Raw genomic sequence first — 27,234 nt, 5'->3', positions numbered from 1 at the left:
CTTTTATTTAATGTTTAAAATGCAAATCCAAATAGATTCACTTTATTTGGTAAACAAAGCAAGTCTCTCATATAATATATCTACTAAAAGACAGAAAATATTACTTTACAAACTGCATTGTACTTAAATCCAATTAACATTATCATATTAGTCAATAATATTACTGTAATTAATTTTAAAACTGAATAAATTTGTGTGTGTGTGTGTGTGTGTGTGTAATAAAATCTATACTTTGTTTTATACTGTTTGCTTATAATATTAGATGTGCACTGTATGTATTAAATGTTGTAAAATATATATTAAAAAGTTTGATTCTATTCATTTGTGTGGCATTTTTATACTTGAAAGTTTACACATGCAGTTGTTAAATTAAAAAGAAAAAATAAATGAACTATGTTTAATATTAATAGAATTACTGCTGTATTCTGTATTCTAGGCAGTATTGATAAACTGCCACAAAAATATTAAAACAAGTAGTAAGAACGCCGTCTCACAGTTGCTGAATGTCACACGACAACGTATGTTCAAATTTTATGAAAATGAACAAATTATTTATAACCTCAGCAAAACATCTTGTATGATGTCTTAATTAACCAATAAGGGCCAGTTAATAATGTTTGAAAGTTTGACTAAATATTTTAAATCTTGGATTTTTATTTAAAAAATATTGTGCAACGATTGCATATTTTATCTGAAAATCAATGTTTTGTCCAATATTTCATTATTACGAATATTTTTTTTTTATAATCTATAAAGTTGGGTTTGTAAAAGGACACATTACCTTTCTGAAAATACACATTTATTAATCACACTGAAATGAAGATATACTTTGAATTTGTCCTTGACAGTGTTGACACAATTTGAGGTTTGTTTGCTGTTTTTGTTAGTAGATTAATTGTAAAAAGTGCAGGAGCTTGACCAACATTCATTTCTTACAGTCTAATGTCTAAATAATACAACTATGTGGTTAAATTAAAAAAATCTTAAACTTTATTATTATTATTTTTTTGATGTCTCAAAGGCACTTTTTTGAAGTTGTTTTAAAATGTTTAGATTAAAGGTTTTGATCAACTTCAAATACTGAACATCTGTGTGATTGTGTGTGTGTGTGTGTGTGAGAGAGAGAGAGAGAGAGAGAGAGAGAGAGAGAGAGACCAAGTGTAAAGTAGAAAACTAGGGAGAGAAATGTTTGAACAAGTCATGACTGCAACAGTAAGTGGCAAAAAACTAAAAACAAAAGACTTTTATTTTGGTGTGGCGTGTGACGTCATTAGGCTGCGCCGCTCTTGCGCTTGATTCAGCTGGAGAAAGGTTTGTTTTTAAAACCTTTACATAAATATAAAGCGATTGAATAAAGTTTCAGGGTTTTCATCCGATGCTAAATTAGGAACCTGCTGTTGACATTATTTTGACCCTTTTTACAACGAAGTACTATTTACTCACTGTAATTAGGGCTATTGTTTGAATAAAGCAACATAAATGTGAGTAATAAGTGTTTTAATTAAGGTTTAATTTATTAAAAAGCATAATGTCATTCCATTCTAAGGACAAATCACTATATATAAGAAGTGGAGTACTAGTTTTAATCAACTCATTGTGTCTTGCTCAGACTTACCTGATTTATTTTTGTTAATGACTCTCATATAAAACTGTTAAAGCAAGTATTGAAGAGAAGTCATTTTGATTCTGTTCATTGTTTTATTTATTTTAATCAGGACGTTTTTAATGTTTTTATTTTTTTTAAACAGGATAAAGTGTCCAAACGCAGAGAAAAACTGCTGAAGTGACTGATCTCCACACTGTTATAAAGATGGCGTTAATTAAAGAGGAGAGTGAAGATGTGAAGATTGAAGAAACATTCACAGTCAAACAGGAAGATCTGCAGGAACAAACAGGTTGGTTTTCATTCTTAAAGACCAACTCAGTCATTTGATCCTCATTCAGATATATTTTAATAATAAGAATACTAATTTAATCCATCTTGCAGCCCTGAGTGTGCTGCCTAGTTCTCCTAAATGCACATAAGCACTCATTGAAAGACAGAATGAGTTTCATCACTTGTTCTTATTTATGTCAGACTTGTTATGTATTATTCGTCTCCTATTTTCACCACCTTCTTAAGGTTATTGCTTTTCTTGTTCTCTTTGTTTGTAAAGCGTCCTTGAGCACTGGCGCTATTTAAAATAAATAAAAACAAAAAAATAAAAAAGTTTAACTGAGCTGACAATATTTGACCTACAGTATTCTCATAGAAGATATCTGCTATTACAGTGATAGTGTTGGCTTAGTACTTTCCATTTGCATGTGTCACGTTGATCACAATTCCCTTTTTTTATCAACTTCTTTGTAGCATGAAATTAGCTCATTTTATGAATATTAATAATCAACAATAACGGTTTATTCTTAATTATTAATATTCCGGCTTAAGCTTCAGTCAGTTTGGTCAAACAAACATGATTGTAAATGATCATGCTCGCGCGACCGAGCGGATTCCCAGATTATGAATATTAATTATCAACAATAACGAATTATTATTAATCATTAATATTCCGGATCAATTTATTGTCAATTTGACCAAACGAACACAAGCAGAGCCGCCGCTCTTCCGAGCGGACACGGTAATCTATTCATTTAGAAAAAGGGAATTTAATTGCTACTTCTTGTGAAGTAGATTAATCATTCAAAAGTTTTAAACAACTTATAATAGCTAGGCAGGGGAATCTGTATTTCAGTGACATTTTCTCGTGAGGCAAACAATACAATTAATTTGATTATAATGGAATTTATTGACTAGTCAGACGTAACGAACAAACAAACGCACAAACATACATTTAACACAGAACAAAGGTAAACCACGCAGAGATATCGGGTCTAAAGAACGTGTAACAGCAAAGAGGAATAGTAAAGCGAGGAGATAGAGATTTCAGATAAAAAGTGACAAAACTTTCAGTTCCACAAGCACCATTAAGGACCACCAAGGTTATAAAAAACACCTTTTTGATAAAAGGGGCACAGCTTAATCGCATAACTAAAATCACCTGGTTTTTCATGTCTGGAGGTCTCTTTTATGTGTCTCTCGTCCGTCGTGATGAAAACTACTCTTGATGTCCTTTGATGCGTGGAGTTTGTAATGCAGTTCGGACGAACACGATCGCAAACTTTAAACTGAATTTACTTTGCCGGAAAATAAAGAAAGCGTGGCGGGAAAAAGTCCATGCGGCTTAGAAAGCCACGTGTGGCCCGAGGGCCACCGTCAATGATGTTCCTTTTTGGGACGTTCTCTTTCTGCCCAGATGTTTGGGAGGAAGTGTGCTTATACCTGCGGGTCACGTGACAACCCGTACAGCATTCTGACCAATGATTTCAGGGGAAAGTTTGCGCGCGAACCCTTTCTTTGTCTCAAGGCTCCTCGTATGCAAATTTGAGCGTCCGTCTAAAGCATGCGGACAGGCATTTAATACAGGGCTTTAAAGAATAAAGCAATGCGAGTTATGGTCTCGATCTATGCATCATGTGTTGTAAAATGTCAGCAGAAACCCATCGGTACCAAACATGGGGGGGGTTGAAAGTACATTAACATAATTTTTCATATCCTTACAATATTTATGCTTTACAAAGGCCTAAATAGAACATGCATACAGGTTATAAGAGAGGTTACACAGGTAAGAAAAGTCAGAAATGAGATACAAAGTTTACAAAACATAACACATTGGTTTTGTGCTGGTTCTGGATTTGATGAGTTCATTTTCTTTCTGTCGGAACAGCCTCGTGGGGGTGTATGTGTGTGTGTGAGTGTATTTGGGCAGGAATGTCTTTGAAGTTTTCCTGCTTATCTATCCAGGCCCCCCTGAACAACTTAAGCTGTCACGAAAATCCAGACTTCTTGGAGCCAGGAGTCGTAAAACCGTTCTGTCGGACCGTGATAAAATCAATAAGAAATTTTATCTGTGGACTGTACGCTACATCTTTATGGGTTTAAACTTGTTTTTGTAGTTGTTAATAGTTCTCACAGATAGTATCTTAGTTTGAACTACATTATAATAATAACTAATTACCTGGGCTATTGTGTTTAAACGGGGTTTCCGCTGTGTATTAAAATGTCTTAAATTCCAAAATCAAACATTTAGGCCTTAAAAAGTCTTAAATTTACTGAAATATTGTGCTGTATGTCTTAAATCTTTTTAAACAAGTCTTCATTTCCTTTGTTCATGTTTTGTTACCCAATCTGGCCAAAACCCACACAATCACCAACAAGACATATTAACTCTGTTTATCATAATGATAAGGACTGCTGAGGATATCGACCTGGACAGATTTTTGTGCATAGATTTAGTTTAATATAGTTTTTAAAACTTTTAAAACATTTGTTAACTTGTTGGTTTTTTTTATTTTAAAGAAAGTTTATTTTGGGGAAAAAAGGGTGTGGATCCAAGTAGAGCTCTCTTGTTTTTACACAATATTTAAGATCTTTTGCTAAGAAATATCTAAAATATTTTAATGTTATTATTAATATTGATTTATTATTGTATTATTAAATATTTTATATTAAAATATTTTTTGTTTGGACAAATAAAAATCTTTTTCATCTGGGCCAATTGAAAAATTCCTTAGTCTAAAATTTCATTCATAATGATCTTAAAAAGTCTTACATTTAACCTGGTGACACCTGTAGAAACCCTGATTTACAGTATGTCAAAAAAACGTGGATGCCCTTAATTTTAAATATGCTAAATGAAATGTACACCAAAATAATTAATTATTATAAAACATTGTACAGTATTCTAAACTATATAATGTTGTGGTGGGACGATGTGAGACAAAACAAATTAGTCTAAAAAAGACTTTTGCTGCTTAGGAAATGGATTACAGCATGCTGATGATGTGCAAACATTTGAGTGTGAAGTTCGTCAGTATTGACCATATTCTTCACGTACCAGCAGGTGTTGCCATTGGAATCTTTTTGCTTTTTAAAGAATACATTTTTAGATCCTAAAAACAGCGTTAATATAATAAGCCAAGACTGACATGCAATGTGTTGAACACCTGCAATGTTTTTTCAACAATTCATAAAAATACTGCATATGAACTGTCTATTGATTTATACAAATAAAAACCATTTATTATTATGATTAATAATGATAAAAATAATAAAACAATTAATTAATCATTTATTTATAATATAATACACCTTTACTTAATGTGCTTGTGCATTTTTTTGTTTATTTGTTGATGTTATCTCACAGATGAAAAGAGAACAGAATATTTGTACTCAAGTTATAATACACTGCTAAAATAATACAAGTTTTAGTAAATGATAAGAATATTTTACAAATTACTCTTTAAAAAACTACTTTGAGTACTAGTTAATTACTTTTGAAAAAAAAAATATGTTTTTCATTATGGCCCTTTTTAATTATACAATTATTTAAATTGTTTAATTGTTTAAATCACAAGGCTACATATAGGTATTTGCATTAACAAAGTATGGTCTATTTTTTTCCGTACATGACAACGAATCATTTTTAATACACTGGCAAAACTACCACATACTTTTAAGGCCATAGAGACACCTTTTGTCCATTCTTAAACAGTACTTTCAAGCTTTTAAATGTTTAAAGTATATGATGAAAATATTTAAACTTGGGATTTTATTTACATATTTTACACAGTTTTTCTTATTTGCTCGTTGTCTATACAATATTTTATTTTACTCTTGAACATTTCTCAAGGCAGTGCTTTAATAATGTTTATTTTGATAAATGTAACAGATTGCTTTGACCTGTAATGTCTGTACAATTTTGTGATGCTTTAAGACAGATCAGAATACCCCTATTACGTGTAAATCACATAAATACCTCATCCAGAAACATTTCTAGCATAATCCTTTGCTAAAAGTTATGGTAGGCTAAGTTTCACATCACAATACAGCCAAGTAAGTGCGTTAGCATTGTCACCGGTCATGCATCAATCTAATTCTAAATACTTGATAGTTTTTGACTAAGTTTAGTCAAGCAGCAAAGATAAATAATTTCTACTTCTGAGAGATCACAATTGTATATAGTCTGAGCACACACACGCGATGATGAGACCATGAGAGGACTTGCAGTTCATTTGAAAAAGCCTATTTAAGGGCTCGGATATCCAGTTTTGGCGATTAACTACATGACTGCACTCTCGTGTTAAAATAAAGCACTTGCGACATTTGCAGAAATGAATAATTGCGCATTACCTGCAGTCCCGCGCCGACACTCTTAGAGCCTACTCACACTATGCTATCCAAACCGTGCCCAGGCCTGTTTCCCTGATTGTTTGAGAAGTGTGAGTGTGATGAATCGGGCTCAGGCACAGTTCATTTGGGCTTTGGCGCGGTACGCTTGTGTTTGAGTGCAAAACGCGCCTAAGCCAGAAACTAAAAGCAAGATGTACCTTTTAAGGGACTATTTCATATGCATTTAATAATCATTCTTACCGTTCAATGAACACAAGCTGTTGTAGTTTATTAAAGACGCAAACTCCTCACTGCACCACAGCTGCACCTTCGGCAAACCTCCTAATTCCTGCAGCACGAGGACTTTATGACTGTTTATGAGTGTCAGAAGTGGCGGATCTGTTCGGCGAAATATTTGATTGTGTGTCACTGCATCCCAAACGACTAAAACAACATAACTAGAGAAGTCTCCACTGTGCTGAGCGAGAGCACTTCTCTACTGAACAGTGCATCATCAATGATGTAAGCGTGCCCTGGCCTGAATGTTATGTGAGTGCGGGATGTCGGAGGAGTCGGGAGGGGGGACAAGCGTGCTTTGGCCTGGTTCAAAGCAACTGTACATAGTGTGAGTATGCTCTCAGATTAAACTAGGCTTCAGAAGAGTGATATGTTAGAGGCGAGTAAACTCCTTCGGTGAGAAGAGAGCCAAACGTAAGTAGATCTTCAAAATGGCAGGATGTCCGCAGCTTAATTACTCTTGTGAATAACATCTCTACAGTAAAAACCTATGCACCCAAAGAGCATTATTTCAATAATGCATTTGTTTTTAAGTTGTTGTTTTCTGTCACTTTAACACAGAAAGGCCTTTGTCCCGCCCTTACGTTTTACGCAAAACTAGACAAGGTCGATTGTGATTGGTCACTTTTCATGTCAAAATCATCACTTCGAAATCCTGGTCTATTTTATATTGGTATATTGAGAACCACTGCTGAAGGAGATAAAATATACCCACACAGCATCAAAGGCCTGCACCTTCCCACAACAGCATCTATGTTACAACTCTAACTCCACAATTACAGCAAAACCAAGTCATCCTCCTACCCATGAGTTCATACCACAACAGCTAGGTCTGGAAAAGCCATGTTCGACACTGGAGCCAGGCAGGCCAGCATTCCAGAATAAAACATACCTGCACCAGAAGAAAAAAAGTGCACAGAAAAAACTCAAGCCAAGCTCTTTCATTGTTCACCTCAATTCCCCCACCACAAAGTCTATTCTAGTTACCAGATAATAGGGATGACAAGACACTAATGAAAAGCATTAGTTGATCAATCTCACCTGCATCTGGAAGTAAAGTGCCAGTTACATCATCTACTTCTGCAGAATCCACAAGTATGTACCTCCCAGCTTGGAAGAACAACTGTTCTACAGCACTGCTTGTATACTGACTTCCCTGTGCTGATCAGACAACGTCCATACCGTTTAACACCAGAGAAGCAAGAGATTGTTAAAGAGCAAGTCAAAGAAATGCTAATGAATGGCCTCACAGAACCTCCACACTTAGCGTGGGCCTCACGCATTAGCTGCATTTCCACTATCGCGCCTAAAGCGAGCGAGCCAAGGCCAGTGACGTTTCCACTGTCGGTTCCGGGGCTTAATCGGGCCAAAGCGGGGCTTTCTTGGGGCCAGCGGCCAGCCTTTTTCGGTCCGCCAAATACCTTGGGCCAAGGAGGGCCAGCTGGGGCTTCAGGGCGGAGTGAAAGGAGAGGCGGGCAGTTTTCTGATTGCACATGAGTACATGCACCAAACAAATAAAGAAATAAGGGAAAGAAAACATCTGGCCTTATAGTCTGGGGTCTTTTTGCGTATGATCACCCTTATGTTTCCCTTTTAAATGTAAGGCTGCTGCATAAAATAATAAAGTAGTTTTATTTTATAGTGACGTTTTTTGCTGCGTCCTCCTTTGTTTCAATAGCGCATAATAATCTTTACACCATATTAAAGACACAGCAAACAGTAAAGGTTTTCGAGAGTTTTTGTCAAGTTTAAAATGTTTGTTTGTGCGCGTTAAATGCCAGTATGTATGTGTGTGAGACCGGGCAAGAGCGCTCCTTCACAGCTCTGTTATGCCACGAGTGGCTTTTTTCTTTATTTATTTTGGAGATAATACAAAATATAAATACAACAGAAAGACATAAAACTTAACAAATTACGTAAAGTATTTGGATGCGATGATATTAATCAAATAGCGCAAACAGAGCATTATTTCGGTGAGTGAAAGCAGAATCTAGCCTACACCTTTTTTTCTGTCACTCAGTCCTGCGCAGCGCTCACTGCTTTAAGCGCATCGGGGGAAAGTCCAAACACAAAATGTGTTCTATATCCTCAAACAACTTTTTATGTTTTTTATATGACCTGGTTAAATTTATAAATGAAACTTTAAATGAAGAGCTTTAGTGAATAGCTGCTGAACGCAACAAATATGGCTATATTTTAATAGGCTACTCGCTCTTGTGCTGTAAAACACTTAACACGACGTCTATCAAAACGAGGATGTTATAAAATACATGCCATATCGAGTTATAAAGGAGAATTTCTGTGGCTTTATATTATGGATGTGTGCGCTCTCTGTGTTGGTTCCCTCTGTTAGTGGCGAGAGCACTCGATGCACAATGCCAACAGTCGGTCGGCGAGTAAACAAATGTAATGAATGGAAATACACAGGTCTGTGCATATAGACATTTCATGTACTGCTGTACAGTAACGTGTCATTTGTTTGTTTCGGTTTTCTTCATTTTAATGGTTTTGTTTTGTGATAATTCTATGGTGTGCTTTATCTGCCTGTCCTGATTCCCGCTGAAGTGGGCGGGTTGTGTGACGTTTGATTCGCGGACGTTCTGTGGGCGGTGTTTGCATGACGCGCTGTGAGCTACTAGCCCGACAGTGGAAACGCGACATGATTTCGGCCTCATTTCTAAACCTCCCGGGCTATTTGCCCGGCCCGATTAAAGCCCTGGCTCGCACTGGCCGATAGTGGAAATGCGGCTAATGTCCTTGTCCCCAAAAAAGATAGCAGTATGAGGTTCTGTGTGGACTATCGTAAAGTGAACTCTATCACAGAAAGAGATGGAATCCCTCTCTGGTGCTGTCATCTTCTCCACGATTGATCTCAACAGTGGGTACTGGCAGGTAACTATGAAGCCTGGAAGTGAATCCAATCCATCCCTCTTGGGCCTATACCACTTTAAAGTTATGCTCTTTGGACTTTAAAATGACCCAGCAACATTCCAGCAATTAATGGAGTCTGTCCTAGGAGAGTTGCGGGGAAAAATGTGTTTTATGTATATTGATGACATCATCATATACTCGCCCTCAGTCACCCAACACTTTAAAGATCTTTAAAGTGTCATCACCTGGTTACACAAAGCTGGTCTGATCATTAACCTGAAGAAAAGTAAATTCTGCCAACATAAATTATCATTTCTGGGACATGTGGTGAACACCCTGGCCATTCCTGCTGATTCCATAAAAGTAGAAGCGATAAAATCCTACCCGGTTTCAAAAAACATCAAAGACGTTAAAAGATTCCTTGGATTGGCAGGGTGGTACCATATGTTTGTGCCAAACTTTCCTCAAATTGCAGAGCCTATGAACTTATTGAAGAAAAAAGGGCAAATTTTTCAATGGACACCTCAATGTCAAAAAGCATTGAAGAAATTAAAGACTTGTCTCACCTCGCCTCCCATCCTTTGACATCCTGATCTCCGACTCCCCTTTGTGGTTTCCACCGATGCCAGTGATTCAGGAGTAGGTGCAGTGTTGACACAACACAAGGCGCAAGGACAGGAGGAATTTATTGTCTATGGAAGTCGAACACTGACCAAACTGAAGGTTAATTACTCAGCTACAGGGAAGGAATGTTTAGCCATACTATAGGCCAGGGGTTTTCAAACTGTGGGGCGCCAGCGCCTGTTAAGGGGGGAGCGAGAAACTGAGGTGTGCACTCGAGTAAATATGATGTTTTTTTATGTTTACAAGAGTCAATCTGATTAGTCCCGGAGCTAACTAACAAGCACGAGGCACCTTTTGTAGTTAATGCGATCGCGTAAAACATATACAAAAAATGGACCTGTGGCTTTTCAAAATGAATGACGGTGAAGATAACACCGGTAAATTGTCTGACAAAAAAAATGACGAGTGCCCTTCTGAAGCATTAAAGCAAACAGATGACCAACCCTCCGCATCAACGGGGATCTCCACACAGAGAGGATTTACGTTCACTGCAAAAACCAAAGGCCTGTGTGCATCAAAGCAACGGAAGTATGATAAACAGTACATACAATACGATTAATAACGAACCATGTCCACAATGTGTTGTGTGTTCAGAGGTCCTTGCAAATGACTGTTTAAAACCTGTGAAACTGGTGCGTCACTTTCAGATGAAAAATCCAATGTCAAAAGATAAGCCAGTCAACTTTTTTCGATGTAAAGAATTAGCATTAAGAGGACAAAAACAAACGATGACCAGTCAACACAAGGAGGTTAGATGGCTCTCCACAGGCAAAATCCTGCAGCGTATTTTTTCATTGCATGACGAACTGAGGATTTTTCTAATTGATTGTGGATCTTCCTTTAGGAGTCGTTTTACTGACACTAAGTGGCTCACAGATTGTACATACCTGTCTGACATATTTGATTGGCTTAATTCGCTTAATTTGTCCCTTCAAGGCCTGTGTTCAAACCTACTAACAATGTCTGATGAAATTGTGGGCTTTGTGAAGAAACTGGAGCGATGGAGAGGGCAGGTGGATGCAAGAAAATCTAGAAATGTTCCTGACCTTGGATGAATTTAACAAAGAAAATGTGTTTAACCGGGATACTACTAAAACGGAAATCACTCTCCATCTGCCATCTCTGTCTGCACATTTCAATAGGTATTTTTCTGAGCAGCATAATTGGAACCAAGTTTACAAAGCGCTGGATGCCCTTCTGCACCTTTCAAGTGACCGTACTTTGAAGACACTGTTCGACTCAACCACACTCAGAATTCTGGCTGGCAGTGGATACAGAATATGCTGAACTTTCGGAACTTGAAATTGATGTACTCTTGCCTTTTGCTTCAACTTGGCTCTGCGAAGCAGCATTTTCTGTGTGTACGTACATCAAAAACAGACTCATGTATCACACTGAATCAGGTAAGCTACATGTTTAGGATTCAGTGTAATTATTATATGCACTTTAAACGCAGCAAATAATATGGGAGTGATGTTTGCACATGCTTTATAATTTTGGCTCGCTGGACAAAAAGGGAGGGGGAGCGAGTGAAATTGGCCAAACTTGGGGGGGCGTGTGTCCTAAAAGTTTGAAAACCCCTGCTAGAGGCTATCGAAAAGTGGAGACATTTCCTGGAGGCAAAACTCTTCATTATTGTCACTGATCATTCCACTCTTCAGTGGGTCATGAACTCCACGAAGACCACCTCACGTTTAATCCGCTGGCCCCTTCGTCTTCAAAAATTTGACTTTGTGGTTGAGTACAGAAAGGGAACACTGAATGAAGTACCAGGTGCTTTTATCTTGCATTCATCCCTTACCTGGTTGTTGTGTATTCAGCTATAAAAGAACTAGTATTTCCCATCACCATTGCAGAAATCTGGGAAGAGCAACACAAAGAACCAGATATAATCAAGATATTGCAGAACCTAGCAGATAAAGATTCTACTATGCATGAGCAGTTTGGGGTATTTTATGACAAGTTATATCATTGTTTCCTGTTGAAAGATACACTCAAACACTACAGAATATATATATATATATATATATATATACATATATATATATATATATATATATATATATATATATATATATATATATATATATATATATATATATACATGCCACCCTTATCCCAAATCTCCTCCAACACTACCACGCACATCCATTTAGTGGACACTTGGGTATTTACAAAACTTGCCAAAGAATACATCTCATTGCTTTCTGCCCTGCAATGTGGACATCTGTAAAAACGTACGTGAAAAGGTGTGTGATGTCTTTTCACTTTTCAGCTTTTGATGAGAGTTTTTAAGACTTAATAAAAAACTAATGTTTTATTTATTTCTTTCAGACCGCATTGAAGAGAATGAGGGGAGTAAAGAGGAGAAACATCATGTCAAAACTGAGGAAAAAAATATTTTTTTGAAAAGGAGAAACAAGAATCGTTTCACCTGTACTCAGTGTGGAAAGAGTTTGGCAAACAAAAGCAAACTTAAGATTCACATGATGATCCACACTGGAGAGAAACCATTCACATGCACTCAGTGTGGGAAGAGTTTTGACTGCTCATCACACCTTAATCGACACATGAGGATCCACACTGGAGAGAAACCATTTGCATGCACTCAGTGTGGGAAGAGTTTTAACTGCTCATCACACCTTAATCAACACATGATGATCCACACTGGAGAGAAACCATTCACATGCACTCAGTGTTGGAAGAGTTTTTACTGCTCATTCTCCCTTAATCGACACATGAGGATCCACACTGGAGAGAAACCATTTGCGTGCACTCAGTGTGGGAAGAGTTTTACCTGCTCATCACACCTTAATCAACACATGATGATCCACACTGGAGAGAAACCATTTACTTGCACTCAGTGTGGGAAGAGTTTCAGCCAATCATCATCTCTTAATCAACACGTGAGGATCCACACTGGAGAGAAACCATTCACATGCACTCAGTGTGGGAAGAGTTTTTACCGCTCATTCTTCCTTAATCAACACATGAGGATCCACACTGGAGAGAAACCATTCGCATGCACTCAGTGTGGGAAGAGTTTCAGCCTATCAACATCCCTTAATTACCACATGAGGATCCACACTGAAGAGAGACCATTCACATGCACTCAGTGTGGGAAGAGTTTTATCCGGTCATCACACCTTAATCTACACATGAGGATACACACTGGAGAGAAACCATTCACATGCACTCAGTGTGGGAAGAGTTTCAGCCTATCATCATCCCTTAATTACCACATGAGGATCCACACTGATGATAGACCATTCACATGCACTCGGTGTGGGAAGAGTTTTACCCGCTCATCACACCTTAATCAACACATGAAGAAAAACCATTCAAATGCACTCAGTGTAGGAAGCGTTTTTACTGCTCATTCTCCCTTAGTAGACACATGAGGATCCTGTGGTCACACTGGACTTTTCTCGCCATAGACTTCCATTCAGACGCACGTGAATGCATCAGACCGGAAATGCAAGTTCGTGCCTCAAGTTTCGCAGTTCATTGCCTTGCAGAGTTCAAGCTTGGTGAATTCTGACCTGCAAAATTGCATAACTTGACTGTGTGAGACCTATCGAAGATCAAAACATGACCTCTCTGGACTAGGGCTGTAACGATACACCAAACCCACGATTCGGTTCGTATCACGATTTTTGACCCACGATTCGGTTCGTATCACGATTTTTTTTTTTTTTTCGTGTGGGGTGGGCAAAAAAAATATTTTTAAAACTATTTTTTATTAAATAACATTTGAAAAATCTTTATAAACTAAACATCAAAGAACAATATTAACTATGCAAATTATTAACAATATAAATAGCCATATATAAAATAAATAAATAGCCAAAGCTATATCACTTCTGTTTTCTTTGTAACAAAATACTGTTGAAAAACCAAACAGAACTAAACTCCATTTTGTAGATGGTTCAAGCATGTTGAAAATTCTTTTTCAATCAAGTTCTCTTACATAGAAAAAGTAAATTAAATAGCTACTAGGGATGCTCATTTTGTTAATTTTGCTAACCGACAACATTAATCGGTTATTACCAGTTAACTGGTCAGATTACTGTTAATTTTATATTAAACAAATTGACGTGTCTATTTTTTGTCTGACACATTAAATATTGCATTTTAAAATACTGATTTATTTTTATATGTTAGAATATTAATAGCGGAACAGAACAACAGAGCATTTCCACGCACCTGCAGTGTTTAGCACAGAAGAGCAGAATAATCTAAATAAAATAAATAGGACTGCCCTAAATTATTTTCACTTAAATAATTAATTTATATTACAAAACGACAATACTGACTGATTCTTTTTAACAACCGGCATAGGCTTTTTTTTCCCAATCATATGTTTTTTTCTTCCGTCAAAGAAAAATCGCAGACTTCCTCAAATTGCCCGCTTTACGGAAAATATGCATTTATTTAAAGCTCCGCTGTTATTATTATAATCACAAAACCTTTTACATTTTAATAGAAATCATTATTTTAAAGATTATGTTCTGATATAGCCTATGCTTTCCTCTCTCTCCCTCGCGGTTCAAGTGCGCGCGCTGCGTGATGAAAAGACAGCAACAATGCGCGCATATGTTGACTTTTTGTAAACAGTTTTGTTGTTTAAATATGATATTGCATTAATCTGCGTACATGCTTTATAAGCTGTAAAATAAAAAGTAAAGCCTATTTGTTGCGTTTATTACGCATATCCAGGTCAACATAAGCGCTGGTTAAGCATCAACAGGTCTGTATCAAACATCAATATTCTTCTTCCATTTTGCTTCTTTGGCAAACGTGTCTGTAGGCACGGGTTACACGTTATGGTCCCGCAAATTAAGTATGCCTTGCAGTTAAACAAGGGGCGAAAACGAGGCGCACCTCACTGCCTTTATGTTGACAAGGAAAAAAGGAGAGGCGCGGTCCTCTTATGAAACGACTGAATCAGCTGGGTATCGATTGTGCAATAGTGTTGCTGTCTGTGTTGTTACAATACTAATATTTAATACTATTGTGATATTCAAGATTTGTACATATATACAGCTCTGGATAACTTAAAACAGCGATTAGACCTTCAGAGCGGCGTTAATGCGTCCTGAAGTAAATCGAAACGGCTATAAACTCCAGCAAGATAGAGTGATTATATGCAGAGCCATATACCTTTATCTCTAAATAAAGTATAGCTATAGAAACTGTGTTCATCTTAACTGAAAGCTTCGTCGTGTTTTCTGACCTCACACATCGCGCACCTGTCAGTCAGCACTCTCAAAGGTTCAAACAGAAATCGCACAGCACGGATACAGAAAAGTTTGCGCTGTTACCTGACATCTGGTGAACGCCCATCCCTCTCTGCGCAGCCACATTAACAGTGTGAGCAAATCATCGTATATGCGCTGAAAATCTGGCCGCTTTGACAGCATTGGCAATGTTTCTGGCGTTGTCTGTTGTCAAGCGGGGTTAAGTTGGTTTTGTTTTTGATATTCCTGACACATTCAGACGGTCCCTTACTAAGAGCTCCGTGCGAGCTCTTCCGGCTAAATATTGTGAGGGCTTAAACGGAGCAGTGCTTGTAATGTCGAACGAAAAAAAGTGTTAATTAGCTCAACTTTTGCTGGCACGCGTGACGTTATTGGCAAGGTATCACGGGGTGTGTCACGATTCTCCCTTATCACACCGCGACACAGGATCGTAGATCTGAGTGTCGCGATTTCGATTTTATATCGTGTATCGTTACAGCCCTACTCTGGACAGTTAGTAAAATATAGACCAATCGCTCGCTTTTTAAATGTCTGATCATCTTGTTTAATCCGGCTCCTTTTCACAGCGCTGTACAACAGTATTTTGCATGCTCAAATTCTAGTGTGACCGCAGCTTCGATGTGGGATGAGTTTCAGCAGCTCCTCAGACCTTTATTAAACACATGAAGACCCACACTGGAGGGAAACCATTCACATCTACTCAGTGTGGGAAGAGTTTTAACCAATCACCAAACCTTAATGAACACATGAAGATCCACACTGGTGTGAAAGAGTATATGTGCTTTGAGTGTGAGAAGACTTTTATTACAGCTCCAAAAACTGCACCAGACGATTCACACTGGAGAGACCGTACAAGTGTTCAAACTGTGACGAGGTTTAATCAGTTAATGCATCTCAAAACACAAAAGAGGATTCACATTGGAGAGAAACCGTACAGATCTGATCAGTGTCTACAGAGTTTCGCTCATTCGGCGCAGCTTAAGAAACACGTGGACAAAAAGTTGCACACATGACATGAATGCAGCAAAACATTTTCTCATGTGCACAAGATGTTTCATGTCTAAATAATGTTTGAATAGGCTATAAATAACAGTATAATACAGTATAATAGGTTTTCCAACACTCCTACACTGCAGTAGATGGGGATTGTAATTGTAAATGTGCCGCGCTCCTTGCATTTATGTAAACACATTGATGGCGGCTGAGAGAAGAACAGTTTCATAAACATCTGGCAAACAGCACCTCTGTAGCTTGAAATCTCGTCTACTCCACTCTCCAGTGTATTCATGTAGCTAGTGTTGTGTTGGATGATGTTCTCTGTTTGACTCCCTGAATGAGAAATCCAGATTGGAGTATTTGGTAAATCGTGATTGGATGCCTGCATTACTCATCAATGGCTATATAAAAGTAGTTGTGCTAGCTACCTCAGGACCTGTGGCTACTCAGGAGTCCTCATGTCAAGACCTGCCATCTCATTGACTCTTTAACCTTATGGTTTTGTTTTGCATTACTTATATCATGTAGTTAAAGTGTTGTTGTGATTATATCCTTAGTTCTTTATCTTCATTAGTATCCCTAGACATTTGTTGGTTGCTTTGATTGATTGTTCTATGAGTTACATTTTATAATAAATCATTTGCATTCAGGTTATTTTGTTGGCTCATCTCTCTTTTATGCTGCGACTCAAACAAGCAGGTAATAACATTTTGTTTAATGTGTCCGGTTGTATCCGAGATCTTGTCCTTTCAGTCATGACCATAGCTGAGAGTAGGTACTTAGATTACCTTTCGTCTCAGCTCCTTCACCACAACAGACACTGCATTACTGCTGCCTTTGCACTGATCCATCTTTTAATCTCATATTCCATTCCTCATGGCAAAAAATGCAGATAATTAAACTCCATTTGGGGTAAGGACTCTTTGCCAAACTGGAGATGGCCAATGTTTTTTAGTCAAGCATTATTGTTTCTGACTTAGAGGTGCTGTTTCTTTCCCTGCCATGTCACACTTAGCAGCAAACCGTCCCACTGCATGCTGAAGGTCCATGTCCATAGTACCCGCGGGGTCTTAAAAGCATTGAAAAACTCTTAAATTTCATAATCTCAAATGAAGGCCTTAATAGCCTTGAATTTTGTAAATAAAGTCTTGAATTTTATTACAAAGGTCTTAAATTTATTAATTTATTTTTGCCTTTCCTAGGATTAAGTTCATACCGTAACAAAATGAACTGTTACTAATGTAGGCTAATTAAAAATTCATGCAGCGTAACGTTGAGTGCACCTCATGCTCCACGTCATAGCAGAAAGCGTAAAAGCATGCGCACCCATCATATGGTTACTTGAGGTGAGGTACAGAACAAGATAGTCACTAGCCAAGTTTGTCGGCTAAAATGGCAAAGTGTCACTGTGGCCAAGGAATTCAAATTGAGTTTGGGTTAAGCCTGTGCCAGGAAATGACCGCGACGCCTACTGCTGTTGATGCCGGAAATCTTTTGAGCAAACGATAGCGTCAATGGGTGTTACGGCCCTGGACTCCCATATCGGGGGTTGCCAAACCCACCGCGTGTAGTGCTGCTTGTCAGTGCCAACCACCTGTTGTGCAGTTCTGTGCAGCGGAAACCTCTTTGATTACTGAAACAGCTTTAACAATCAGTAATGAAGAAATTTCTACATTAGAACAATGACAGTTTCTTCTTCCTGTTTTACAGTGGTCGCTAACAAAGTTTTTGATGCGTTATTGCCACCTCTCGCTCTGGTTGGTGATGTCACCAAACAATCATTGTGCTGACACAAGAAACTTGCTTGATTGAAAGATGACAGAGAGAGATTAGAGTTGTAAATATATATACAGTATAATGCTTATTGCAAAGTATTTCCCTTTACTATAAATGACTATAGTATTTTAATTGTGTAACACCTGTTTTTTTTTATTTTTAGTTTTTGCTGTTATATACTATAATTTGTTTCAGTTTGGTACAACATAATATTTACAGTAAATAACTGAACTAAATTATTTTTCATTGACAGTTTTATTGATCACTAAGATATGATTGACTTGGATTTAACTTGCTTCGATTTAAATATGAAAATTGTAAAAATAGCTTGGATGTAGCTAGGCTACTTTTGCCAAGGAGTTTATAGCTTAGCTTGATACATTTCTAAGAGGTAAGCTTTTAAGTAGAGTAGCTAATAGCTTAGCTCATTACATTTTTCAAGTAGCTTGCCCAACACTGCCACCACAGCAAAGGAACATCCTATCTTACTGTGGTTCAACACCAGCTCTGCAGGCAGATGTGATGTGGGTCTTTAAAACAATCCCTGTGCACCACTCTTTCACATAGAATAAGAACATTACAGAGGTTTTTAAAATCATGTTTTCTGACTCTGAGATTGCAGTTACACTTTTGAGTGGAAGCAACAAAACTGCATTTATTACTCAATTCAGATCCTTTTATAACTAAAAAACTGACTTACCAGTCCTCATGTATGAAGACTTGCGTGGAAATCATACTATAACATTGCGTACGCACAAAGCTGTAAATGTGCGTACGCAGAAAAAAATTCAGAAGTATGAAACACTGCGTACGCCGAATCTCACGCAAATTCTTTTGTACATCCGAATAAACGTGAAACTGAGCGCAACATGGCTGAGCACAAAACCCCTCCCTGCCTCCTCCCCCGTATGAATATTCTAATGACTATGCTAATGGCAAAACCCAACGAAAAAGCAATGGCAAAAGCAAGCAAAAAGAGAAACTTTGAACAAAATGTGAACTGGAGGTGCTGCTTTCGGAGGTAGACCAGAGAAAAGCGGTGTTATTTGCAAGTTTGTTCTCCGGAATTAACAACAAAAGAAAAAAATAGAGTGGGAGAGTTTAGCTGATGCGGTTAACACAGTTGGGTCTGAACATCGCACTGAGTGAATTAAAACATAAATAGTGTGATTTATAGGTGTAAAATTTTGCAGTACTCTTATCAGTCACAGTGGCGCAGCTCTTTAGATGCATGTGATCATGTATTGACATGTTCGAGCATGAACTTGTTTCGAATCCAGCATCTGATGAACTTCTTCTTTTTTCCCCCGCTACATATCAGATTTTGCCAACTATTTATCACGAGAAAGATAAGTAGGAATCATCAATAAGTTTGTGCATCATATTTTATTTGCGCATTTATTGAATGGAAATGTTTCTGATTCACGCATGCAAATTTATCTTCAGATAGTGTCTTTATAGCAATGAGCGTGCAGTAGATTGCTCAGATTACATTGGGGAAACAGGCAACCGCTGCAAATTGTGCTTTAATGTTTAGATGGTCAACTGTATGGTATGGAAACCTTATAGACCTGCTAGATGAACCCGTCTCATACAGCTGCCATTGCAAGGCTCAGACACTTTGTAGAGAGGAATTTAACACAACTGCCTCTAGGAGTTGCCAATGGAAATAAAACAGACACGCACAAAAAATGTGCGTACGCCAGCCAGAAAGCTGCCGTGAAGCTGCGCACATTCCCACGTTCAGTTCATTGTTAGTGAATCCAAACGTGAGCGATTCTGAGCGTGAAACCTGGCGTACGCAAAGTTTTTGTGCGTACGCAGCATTGATACATGAGGCCCCAGGTCTCTTGTTTCCACGAAACGCACACACCTGTCCAGCGAACTCCCGACCGAAGCTTCTGTCCGACATGACGACACACAACCTCGGATGCATTTTTTTCCCCTGCCGTTCGCCATCCGACCACCCCGGAACCGCGGCCGCGCCTTTCACACACTCTACCCCCTGGACAGACAGCTCGAGCGTATTTGGCGTCGGGCAGAAAGAAAGCAGAGGATTAGCCTGTTGTGCAGACGAACACAAAAGTGTACATGAAGAGCATACCTGTAAGGTAAGAGTAGCGCGTTTGTCCTGCGTTTGTGGGTTAGCCTCTCTCGGCGTCTTGAAGTGGTGCGGGCCTTGGCACGGGTGGATATCCCCAGATAACATCAAGCATATTGCGATAGTAAGTCCTGTCCGTGACGATTGTGTAGTTGTCGTTGCTTTTTTTTTCTTTGTGATCTTGTTGTACAGCGATGGGTATACCATGGTCACAGCCAGTGCATAAGTTCCATAGCCTGTACTTGTCTTTGCCAGTTCGTTACCTTTTCGTTTGTAGCGCAGATCCTTGTATATATGCGGATTGTCATTATGATAAGACAGTGGATAGATGCTGCAAAACATCCGAACCGGTCTATAAAACAAGCACACGCACCACCTGGACTAAGGCGCTGCTGGGATTTGAGCCCAGGATCTCCTGTTTACAAGACAGGCGCTTTGACCAGCTAAGCCACAGCACCACAGAAATTCACAGTAAGAGACATTTGCCCGATAACAAAAATCGAAGAAGAAAAAATAATACACAACAAAAACCAGCATGTCAGGATGCAGAAAATGCTGACAAGACGGACGCAGTCTTTTAGAGTCTGGATGATCATGTCTCAAACCTGACCGGTAACCTGGCCTCTGTTCAAGATCAAAGCAAAAAATGCATGAATTTATTTTTATTTAATCTATCCTAAATCATGTGTTATGTGTTTTTTGGTACCTCCAGTTTCATTACATCCAAACCCAGAGTCAGCTCGGAAAATGGAAATCAGGACAAACATATGCTATCGGCCATTGGAAGAGTTTCAGATCAGAAAGCCACTCTCCCATAATCTGAGGTAAAGGTGCAGTTTGGATTTGTACCTAGCACCTGCTGTTCCCAAGACAGGTGCTCTGGCCAACTTAGTCTTAACACTAAAAGAAAAAACCTCTGGATATGATACTTCCAAACACAGTTTCATCTAAGACAGTGGGGGGGAAGCAAAATTTACTATGCTTTCTACTCAGTTACTTTGCACATGCATAAAAAGGCTCTTCTACGACAAATCCAAAAGGGGTGATCTCAACAATAGGTGGCAGTTACTTTTCCCCAAAACCACAGCTTGCCTTCGAGTCATTCCTCAAGCCCACTAGGGCCTACACCGTTTTCTAATCTCCCTTATTTAAAACAGCTCAATTAAGTCATCGGCTTTATTGTAGAGTACCCCTAGTATCTGAGCCTGCACTGCGCAATGACAGAAAGAAGCAAAACGGCATGGACAGATGCCTAAAATATTAGAAACGCACCACACCTTAAGTGAGTGAAGAAAAAGAGCAAAGCTTGCGACTCTGGTAGGACTCGAACCCACAACCTTCGAATGGCTCAGCTCACAGCCTAGAAGTCCAATGCGCTATCCATTGCGCCACAGAGCCTGAGTGCTCTGCTTCGTCTAGCACTGTTGCACAGAAAGCACTTTTTAGTACTCTCTGGCCCATGAAAGATCAGCCAACTGCGGACAAGGCACTGCTGGGATTCGAAGCCAGAATCTCCTGTTTAATAGACAGGCACTTTGACCAACTAAGCCAAAGCGCCAAACCACCTTGACAGGGGCTTATTGTTTAATTCCAAAAAAAAAAAAAAAAAACTAACAACGGTAGCGCTGCATGTGGGAATGTCTGGACTTGAAATATTAAAGTCCAATTGGTTGGGCATTACCACACTATGCTATATAAAGCCATGGTCCAAAGCCCTCTTGAACGAGCGGCGTTCTTAAGGATTTGAATTTTGTTAAGAAACCGACTGCTAAACATCCCGCTGCGTAAACACTCGTTACTCTTAACAAAAAGCAAACATGAAACCTGGACATTAGGCACTGCCGGGATTTGAACCCAGGATCTTCTGTTTACTAGACAGCCACTTTGACCAACTTAGCCACAGCGCCAACGCTGAATAGGAGGCAAGACGTTTTTGCACACAGAGACTAAAAAAAGACAGCAAGTTTTAAAATGGCAAGCAAAGAGGTTGTTTAACTCTATTTGTCGCACTATTCATTACGCCTCAAAGCTATACAATTTTATAATTCATTCCGGTGAGCTCTATAAAACAAGCACACGCACCACCTGGACTAAGGCGCTGCTGGGATTTGAGTCCAGGATCTCCTGTTTACAAGACAGGCGCTTTGACCAGCTAAGCCACAGCGCCACGGAAATTCACAGTAAGAGACATTTGCCTGATAACAAAAATCGAAGAAGAAAAAATAATACACAACAAAAACCAGCATGTCAGGATGCAGAAAATGCTGACAAGACAGACGTGGTCTTTAAGAGTCTGGATGATCATGTCTCAAACCTGACCGGTAACCTGGCCTCTGTTCAAGATCAAAGCAAAAAGTGCATGAATTTATTTTTATTTATTCTATCCTAAATCATGTGTTAAGTGTTTTTTTGGAACCTTCAGATTCATTACATCCAAACCCAGAGTCAGCTCGGAAAATGGAAATCAGGACAAACATATGCTATTGGCCATTGAAAGAGTTTCAGATCAGAAAGCCACTCTGCCATAATCTGAGGGAAAGGTGCAGTTTGGATTTGAACTTAGCACCTGCTGTTCCCAAGTCAGGTGCTCTGGCCAACTTAGTCCTAACACTAAAAGAAAAAACCTCTGGATATGATACTTCCAAACACAGTTTCATCTAAGACAGTGGGGGGAAGCAAAATTTACTATGCTTTCTACTCAGTTACTTTGCACATGCATAAAAAGGCTCTTGTGCGGGGCTGGTAAAAAAAACAAGGTCCTGCTGAGATTTGAACTCGGATCGTTGAATTCAGAGTCCAGAGTGCTAACCATTACACCATGGAACCTCAAGTCTCCTGATTGGTGCTGCCCGGGCTAAAGAGATAAAAATGTAAAAAAAAAAAAAAAAGGCAGGCAAAGAGCAAATTTGATCTTTTTTTTCTATTTTGACCACATCGAAAATTGCCAATTTTTGATTGCTCTGAGTAGAATTAGCTCAAATGGTTAAGCGCTCGCTTTACATGCTAGAGGTAGCGGGAACAATGTCTGCATTCTCCACCTCGGTTTTTAATGCCTTTTTACATTGGCTTTTTTTGCAAAGCTGGTGGCACCTTGAGGGTTTAAAGCGAAACAACTTTCGTCAGCTTTGCCGGTTTCCGTGTCGTACATATCATTGCAAGCCTTCAGAAGCCCTATCAAGTCACAGTTTTCTTTTATTCAGCAGCGTGTCCGCAGTGGGACATCAAAGCGCTAAATACATAGCATTATAGAGTGCTGTCGATCAGGCCATTGGAATCATCGCCAGAATGTTACAATCCTATGTTTGTCTTGTCTCATCTGTTTTTTTTCTTGTTCCTGTTTGCTTAGAACACATCTAATTGGCCACTTCCAGCTTGCTTGATCCTGATTGGCCTACAGTGTTTTAAAAAGCCATGACACCACTTCCTTGGCAGCCATCTTGTTTTTGGTCACTTGCTTGTGTTTGTTGAAATGTTTGATTGTGGTATAGTGCAGAGTTTTTGGATGTGTTAGGACTGAGAATATTGAGATTTGTGAGTACTGTTTGCTTTGTTTGACTTCTGAGAGAATATTGAGATTTGTGAGTACTGTTTGTTTTGTTTGACTTCTGAGATTATATTGAGAATTGTGAGTACTGTTTGTTTTAGTGTTTGCTTTGTTCATGATACTTTGTTCCACCGGCTTGTTTGACCTTTGTTGCCTGCTGACATTGATTTTGGATTGTCCTTCAAATATGGTTGCCTGTTTTTGTAAATAGATTGTAAATAGTGTATATATTGGGATAGTAAGGAGTTTGACGCCATTTTCTTTGTAAAACCTTTTGGCCTCTGTTTTTGAGTTAGGTAGTTAGGGAAGTGAATTGTACTTTCTTTTCTTTTATTTTTGATCAGGTAAGTTAGAGATTTAATATAAAGGAATTTTTGTTTGTTATTTTGGCCTTGTCAGCTCCCGAATTCAAACCCCAATAAATCTTTGAATTCATTTTGTTGTCTTGTCTTTCATGTTGTGCACCATCCCTAGACGGTGCGTAACATGAAATAATGTGACTATCTGGGAGGAAGATAGCGTTTTGGTCAAGTGGAAGCAGGTGGACTTAAGGGTGAAGCAGCTAGGCTTTTTGGGTGACTTTCAGTCACCTGACCCTTGTGCACAAAATAGAACAACAACACTGTTTTGCTGAAACCCAGGATCGGACCAGGGACCTTTAAATCTTAAGTCTAATGCTCGCCCAACAGAGCTATTTCGTCTGCCCTTTCACAAGTATCCTGCAGCATTCATGTCTGTGAGACTAAGCAGAATCCTGAAATGCCTCTGAGGTCTTAAAGGGTAAAAGCTTGGGCAGTACAGGGATCGAACCCGCGACCTTGGCGTTATTAGCACCACGCTCTAACCAGCTGAGCTTACCAGCCACTTTCTGCCATGTTTTCTAAAAAGCTCAGAGTAACTGTCATTTTCCGGCCTTCAAGAGATAAGAATGCTATTCCAGCTTTTTTTGTGCGGTGCTGGTAAAAAAACAAGGTCCCACCGAGATTTGAACTCAGATCACTGGATTCAAAGTCCAGAGTGCTAACCATTACACCATGGAACCTCAAGTCTTCTGGTTGGTGCTGCCCGGGCTAAAAAGAAAATGTAAAAAAAAAAATAATAACTGGCCTTGCCAGAAAGTAGCAAAATGTCAATACAAGGCAGTGCCAATGTGCATTGATTTCTGAGTAACTCGTCATTAGGCATGCAGGGCTCATCACACGTTTACTGGAGCAGGACCAGGTAGGGCCTTCAAAAGAAAAGCGCACTATTCCAGGCATTTTGACGACTAAACGGCAGGCAGGGCAAAGAGGCCACCACAGAGCAAATGTGATCTTTTTTTTCTAATTTGACCACGTCGAAAATCGCCAATTTTTGATTGCTCTGAGGGGAATTAGCTCAAATGGTTAAGCGCTCGCTTTACATGCTAGAGGTAGTGGGAACAATGCCTGCATTCTCCACCTCTGTTTTCATGCCTTTTTACATTGGCTTTTTTTTGCAAAGCTGGTGGCACCTTGAGGGTTTAAAGCGAAACTACTTACGTCAGCTTTGCCGGTTTCCATGTAGTACATATCATTGCAAGCCTTCAGAAGCCCTATCAAGTCACATTTTTCTTTTATTCAGCAGCGTGTCCGCAGTGGGACATCAAAGCGCTAAATACATAGCATTATAGAGTGCTGTCGATCAGGCCATTGGAATCATCGCCAGAAGCAATGTGACTATCTGGGAGGAAGATAGCGTTTTGGTCAAGTGGAGGCAGGTGGACTTAAGGGTGAAGCAGCTAGGCTTTTTGGGTGACTCAGTCACCTGACCCTTGTGCACAAAATAGAACAACAGCACTGTTTTGCCAAAACCTGGGATCGAACCAGGAACCTTTAGATCTTCAGTCTAACGCTCTCCCAACTGAGCTATTTCGGCTGCCATTTTAAAGTATCATTCATGTCTGTCAGACTAAGCAGAATCCTGAAATGCCTCTGAGGACTTAAAGGGTAAAAGTTTATCCAGTACGAAGATTGAACCCGCGACCTTGGCGTTATTAGCGCCACGCTTTAACCAGCTGAGCTAACCAGGCACTTTCTGCCATGTTTGCTAAAAAGCTCAGTATAACTGTCATTCTCCGGCCTGCAAGAGATAAGAATGCTATTCCAGCTTTTTTTGTGCGGTGCTGGTAAAAAAACAGGGTCCCACCGAGATTTGAACTCGGATAGCTGGATTCAGAGTCTAGAGTGCTAACCGTTACCTAACCATGGAACCTCAAGTCATCTAATTGGTGCTGCCTGGGGTAAAGAGAAAAAAATGTAAAAAAAAAAAAAAACGGCCTTGCCAGAAAGTAGCAGAATGTCAATACAAGGCAGTGCCAATGTGCATTGATTTCTGAGTAACTCGTCATTCGGCATGCAGGACTCCTCACACGTTTACTGAAGCAGGACCAGGTAGGGCCTTCAAAAGAAAAGCGCACTATTCCAGGCATTTTGACGACTAAACGGCAGGCAGGGCAAAGAGGCCACCACAGAGCAAATTTTTTTTTTTCTATTTTGACCACGTCGAAAATCGCCAATTTTTGATTGCTCTGAGGGGAATTAGCTCAAATGGTTAAGCGCTCGCTTTGCATGCTAGAGGTAGCGGGAACAATGCCTGCATTCTCCACCTCTGTTTTTAACGCCTTTTTACATTGGCTTTTTTTGCAAAGCTGGTGGCACCTTGAGGGTTTAAAGCGAAACTACTTACGTCAGCTTTGCCGGTTTCCATGTCGTACATATCATTGCAAGCCTTCAGAAGCCCTGTCAAGTCACAGTTTTCTTTTAATCAGCAGCGTGTTCGCAGTGGTACATCAAAGCGCTAAATACATAGCATTAAAGAGTGCTGTCGATCAGGCCATTGGAATCATCGCCAGAAGCAATGTGACTATCTGGGAGGAAGATAGCGTTTTGGTCAAGTGGAAGCAGGTGGACTTAAGGGTGAAGCAGCTAGGCTTTTTGGGTGACTTTCAGTCACCTGACCCTTGTGCACAAAATAGAACAACAGCACTGTTTTGCTGAAACCCAGAATCGGAGCAGGGACCTTTAAATCTTAAGTCTAATGCTCGCCCAACAGAGCTATTTCGTCTGCCCTTTCACAAGTATCCTGCAGCATTCATGTCTGTGAGACTAAGCAGAATCCTGAAATGCCTCTGAGGCCTTAAAGGGTAAAAGCTTGGCCAGTACGGGGATCGAACCCACGACCTTGGCGTTATTAGCACCACGCTCTAACCAGCTGAGCTAACCGGCCACTTTCTGCCTAGTTTCCTAAAAAGCTCAGAGTAACTCATTTTCCGGCCTTCAAGAGATAAGAATGCTATTCCAGCTTTTTTTTGTGCGGTGCTGGTAAAAAAAACAAGGTCCCACCAAGATTTGAACTCGAATCGCTGAATTCAGAGTCCAGAGTGCTAACCATTACACCATGGAACCTCAAGCCTTCTGGTTGGTGCTGCCCGGGCTAAAGAGAAAAAAATGTAAAAAAAAAAAAAAACGGCCTTGCCAGAAAGTAGCAGAATGTCAATACAAGGCAGTGCCAATGTGCATTGATTTCTGAGTAACTC

General features: G+C 39.3%; 1 protein-coding gene, 1 long non-coding RNA gene and 9 other non-coding genes across 12 annotated transcripts in view; 1 reads left to right on the top strand and 10 right to left on the bottom strand.

The window, feature by feature from the left end:
• Window positions 1–27,234, bottom strand: part of LOC141381964 (uncharacterized) — a 1,176,553-nt gene that overhangs the window by 1,054,184 nt on the left and 95,135 nt on the right. The window lies entirely within an intron of this gene.
• LOC103910821 (uncharacterized) lies at window positions 1,273–16,911 on the top strand. 2 transcript variants are annotated; one of them, XM_068220343.2, is made up of 3 exons: window positions 1,273–1,311; window positions 1,749–1,895; window positions 12,335–16,911. In XM_068220343.2, exons 2-3 carry the CDS (start codon window positions 1,811–1,813, stop codon window positions 13,399–13,401), a joined length of 1,152 nt encoding a protein of 383 aa, XP_068076444.1. In that variant the 5' UTR covers window positions 1,273–1,311; window positions 1,749–1,810; the 3' UTR covers window positions 13,402–16,911. The 2 variants fall into 2 exon arrangements, with proteins under 2 accessions (XP_068076444.1, XP_068076445.1); XM_068220344.2 differs by lacking the exons at window positions 1,273–1,311; window positions 1,749–1,895 and adding an exon at window positions 11,143–11,403.
• trnat-ugu (transfer RNA threonine (anticodon UGU)) lies at window positions 20,519–20,592 on the bottom strand. The gene has a single exon. It is a non-coding gene; the product is annotated as a tRNA-Thr (tRNA).
• On the bottom strand, window positions 21,444–21,532 carry trnar-ucu (transfer RNA arginine (anticodon UCU)). Its single transcript is given in 2 exon segments — window positions 21,444–21,479; window positions 21,496–21,532. It is a non-coding gene; the product is annotated as a tRNA-Arg (tRNA).
• trnan-auu (transfer RNA asparagine (anticodon AUU)) lies at window positions 21,619–21,692 on the bottom strand. Its single transcript has one exon. It is a non-coding gene; the product is annotated as a tRNA-Asn (tRNA).
• Window positions 22,228–22,301, bottom strand: trnat-ugu (transfer RNA threonine (anticodon UGU)). The gene has a single exon. It is a non-coding gene; the product is annotated as a tRNA-Thr (tRNA).
• Window positions 24,468–24,541, bottom strand: trnai-aau (transfer RNA isoleucine (anticodon AAU)). Its single transcript has one exon. It is a non-coding gene; the product is annotated as a tRNA-Ile (tRNA).
• Window positions 24,649–24,720, bottom strand: trnaq-uug (transfer RNA glutamine (anticodon UUG)). The gene has a single exon. It is a non-coding gene; the product is annotated as a tRNA-Gln (tRNA).
• trnaf-gaa (transfer RNA phenylalanine (anticodon GAA)) lies at window positions 25,502–25,574 on the bottom strand. The gene has a single exon. It is a non-coding gene; the product is annotated as a tRNA-Phe (tRNA).
• trnai-aau (transfer RNA isoleucine (anticodon AAU)) lies at window positions 25,655–25,728 on the bottom strand. The gene has a single exon. It is a non-coding gene; the product is annotated as a tRNA-Ile (tRNA).
• Window positions 26,851–26,924, bottom strand: trnai-aau (transfer RNA isoleucine (anticodon AAU)). Its single transcript has one exon. It is a non-coding gene; the product is annotated as a tRNA-Ile (tRNA).

Source organism: Danio rerio, chromosome 4, assembly GCF_049306965.1.
Source record: "Danio rerio strain Tuebingen ecotype United States chromosome 4, GRCz12tu, whole genome shotgun sequence".
NCBI lineage: Eukaryota > Metazoa > Chordata > Actinopteri > Cypriniformes > Danionidae > Danio > Danio rerio.
This window is presented reverse-complemented; position numbering and strand designations above follow the sequence as displayed.

What these genes read in the sequence shown, in the direction of transcription:
- LOC103910821 (XM_068220343.2), top strand. Translation starts at nt 1,811, where the DNA reads ATGGCGTTAATTAAAGAGGAGAGTGAAGATGTGAAGATTGAAGAAACA. An exon ending in AGATCTGCAGGAACAAACAG is followed by an intron (nt 1,896 to 12,334) that starts GTTGGTTTTCAT and finishes TATTTCTTTCAG; the next exon opens with ACCGCATTGAAGAGAATGAG.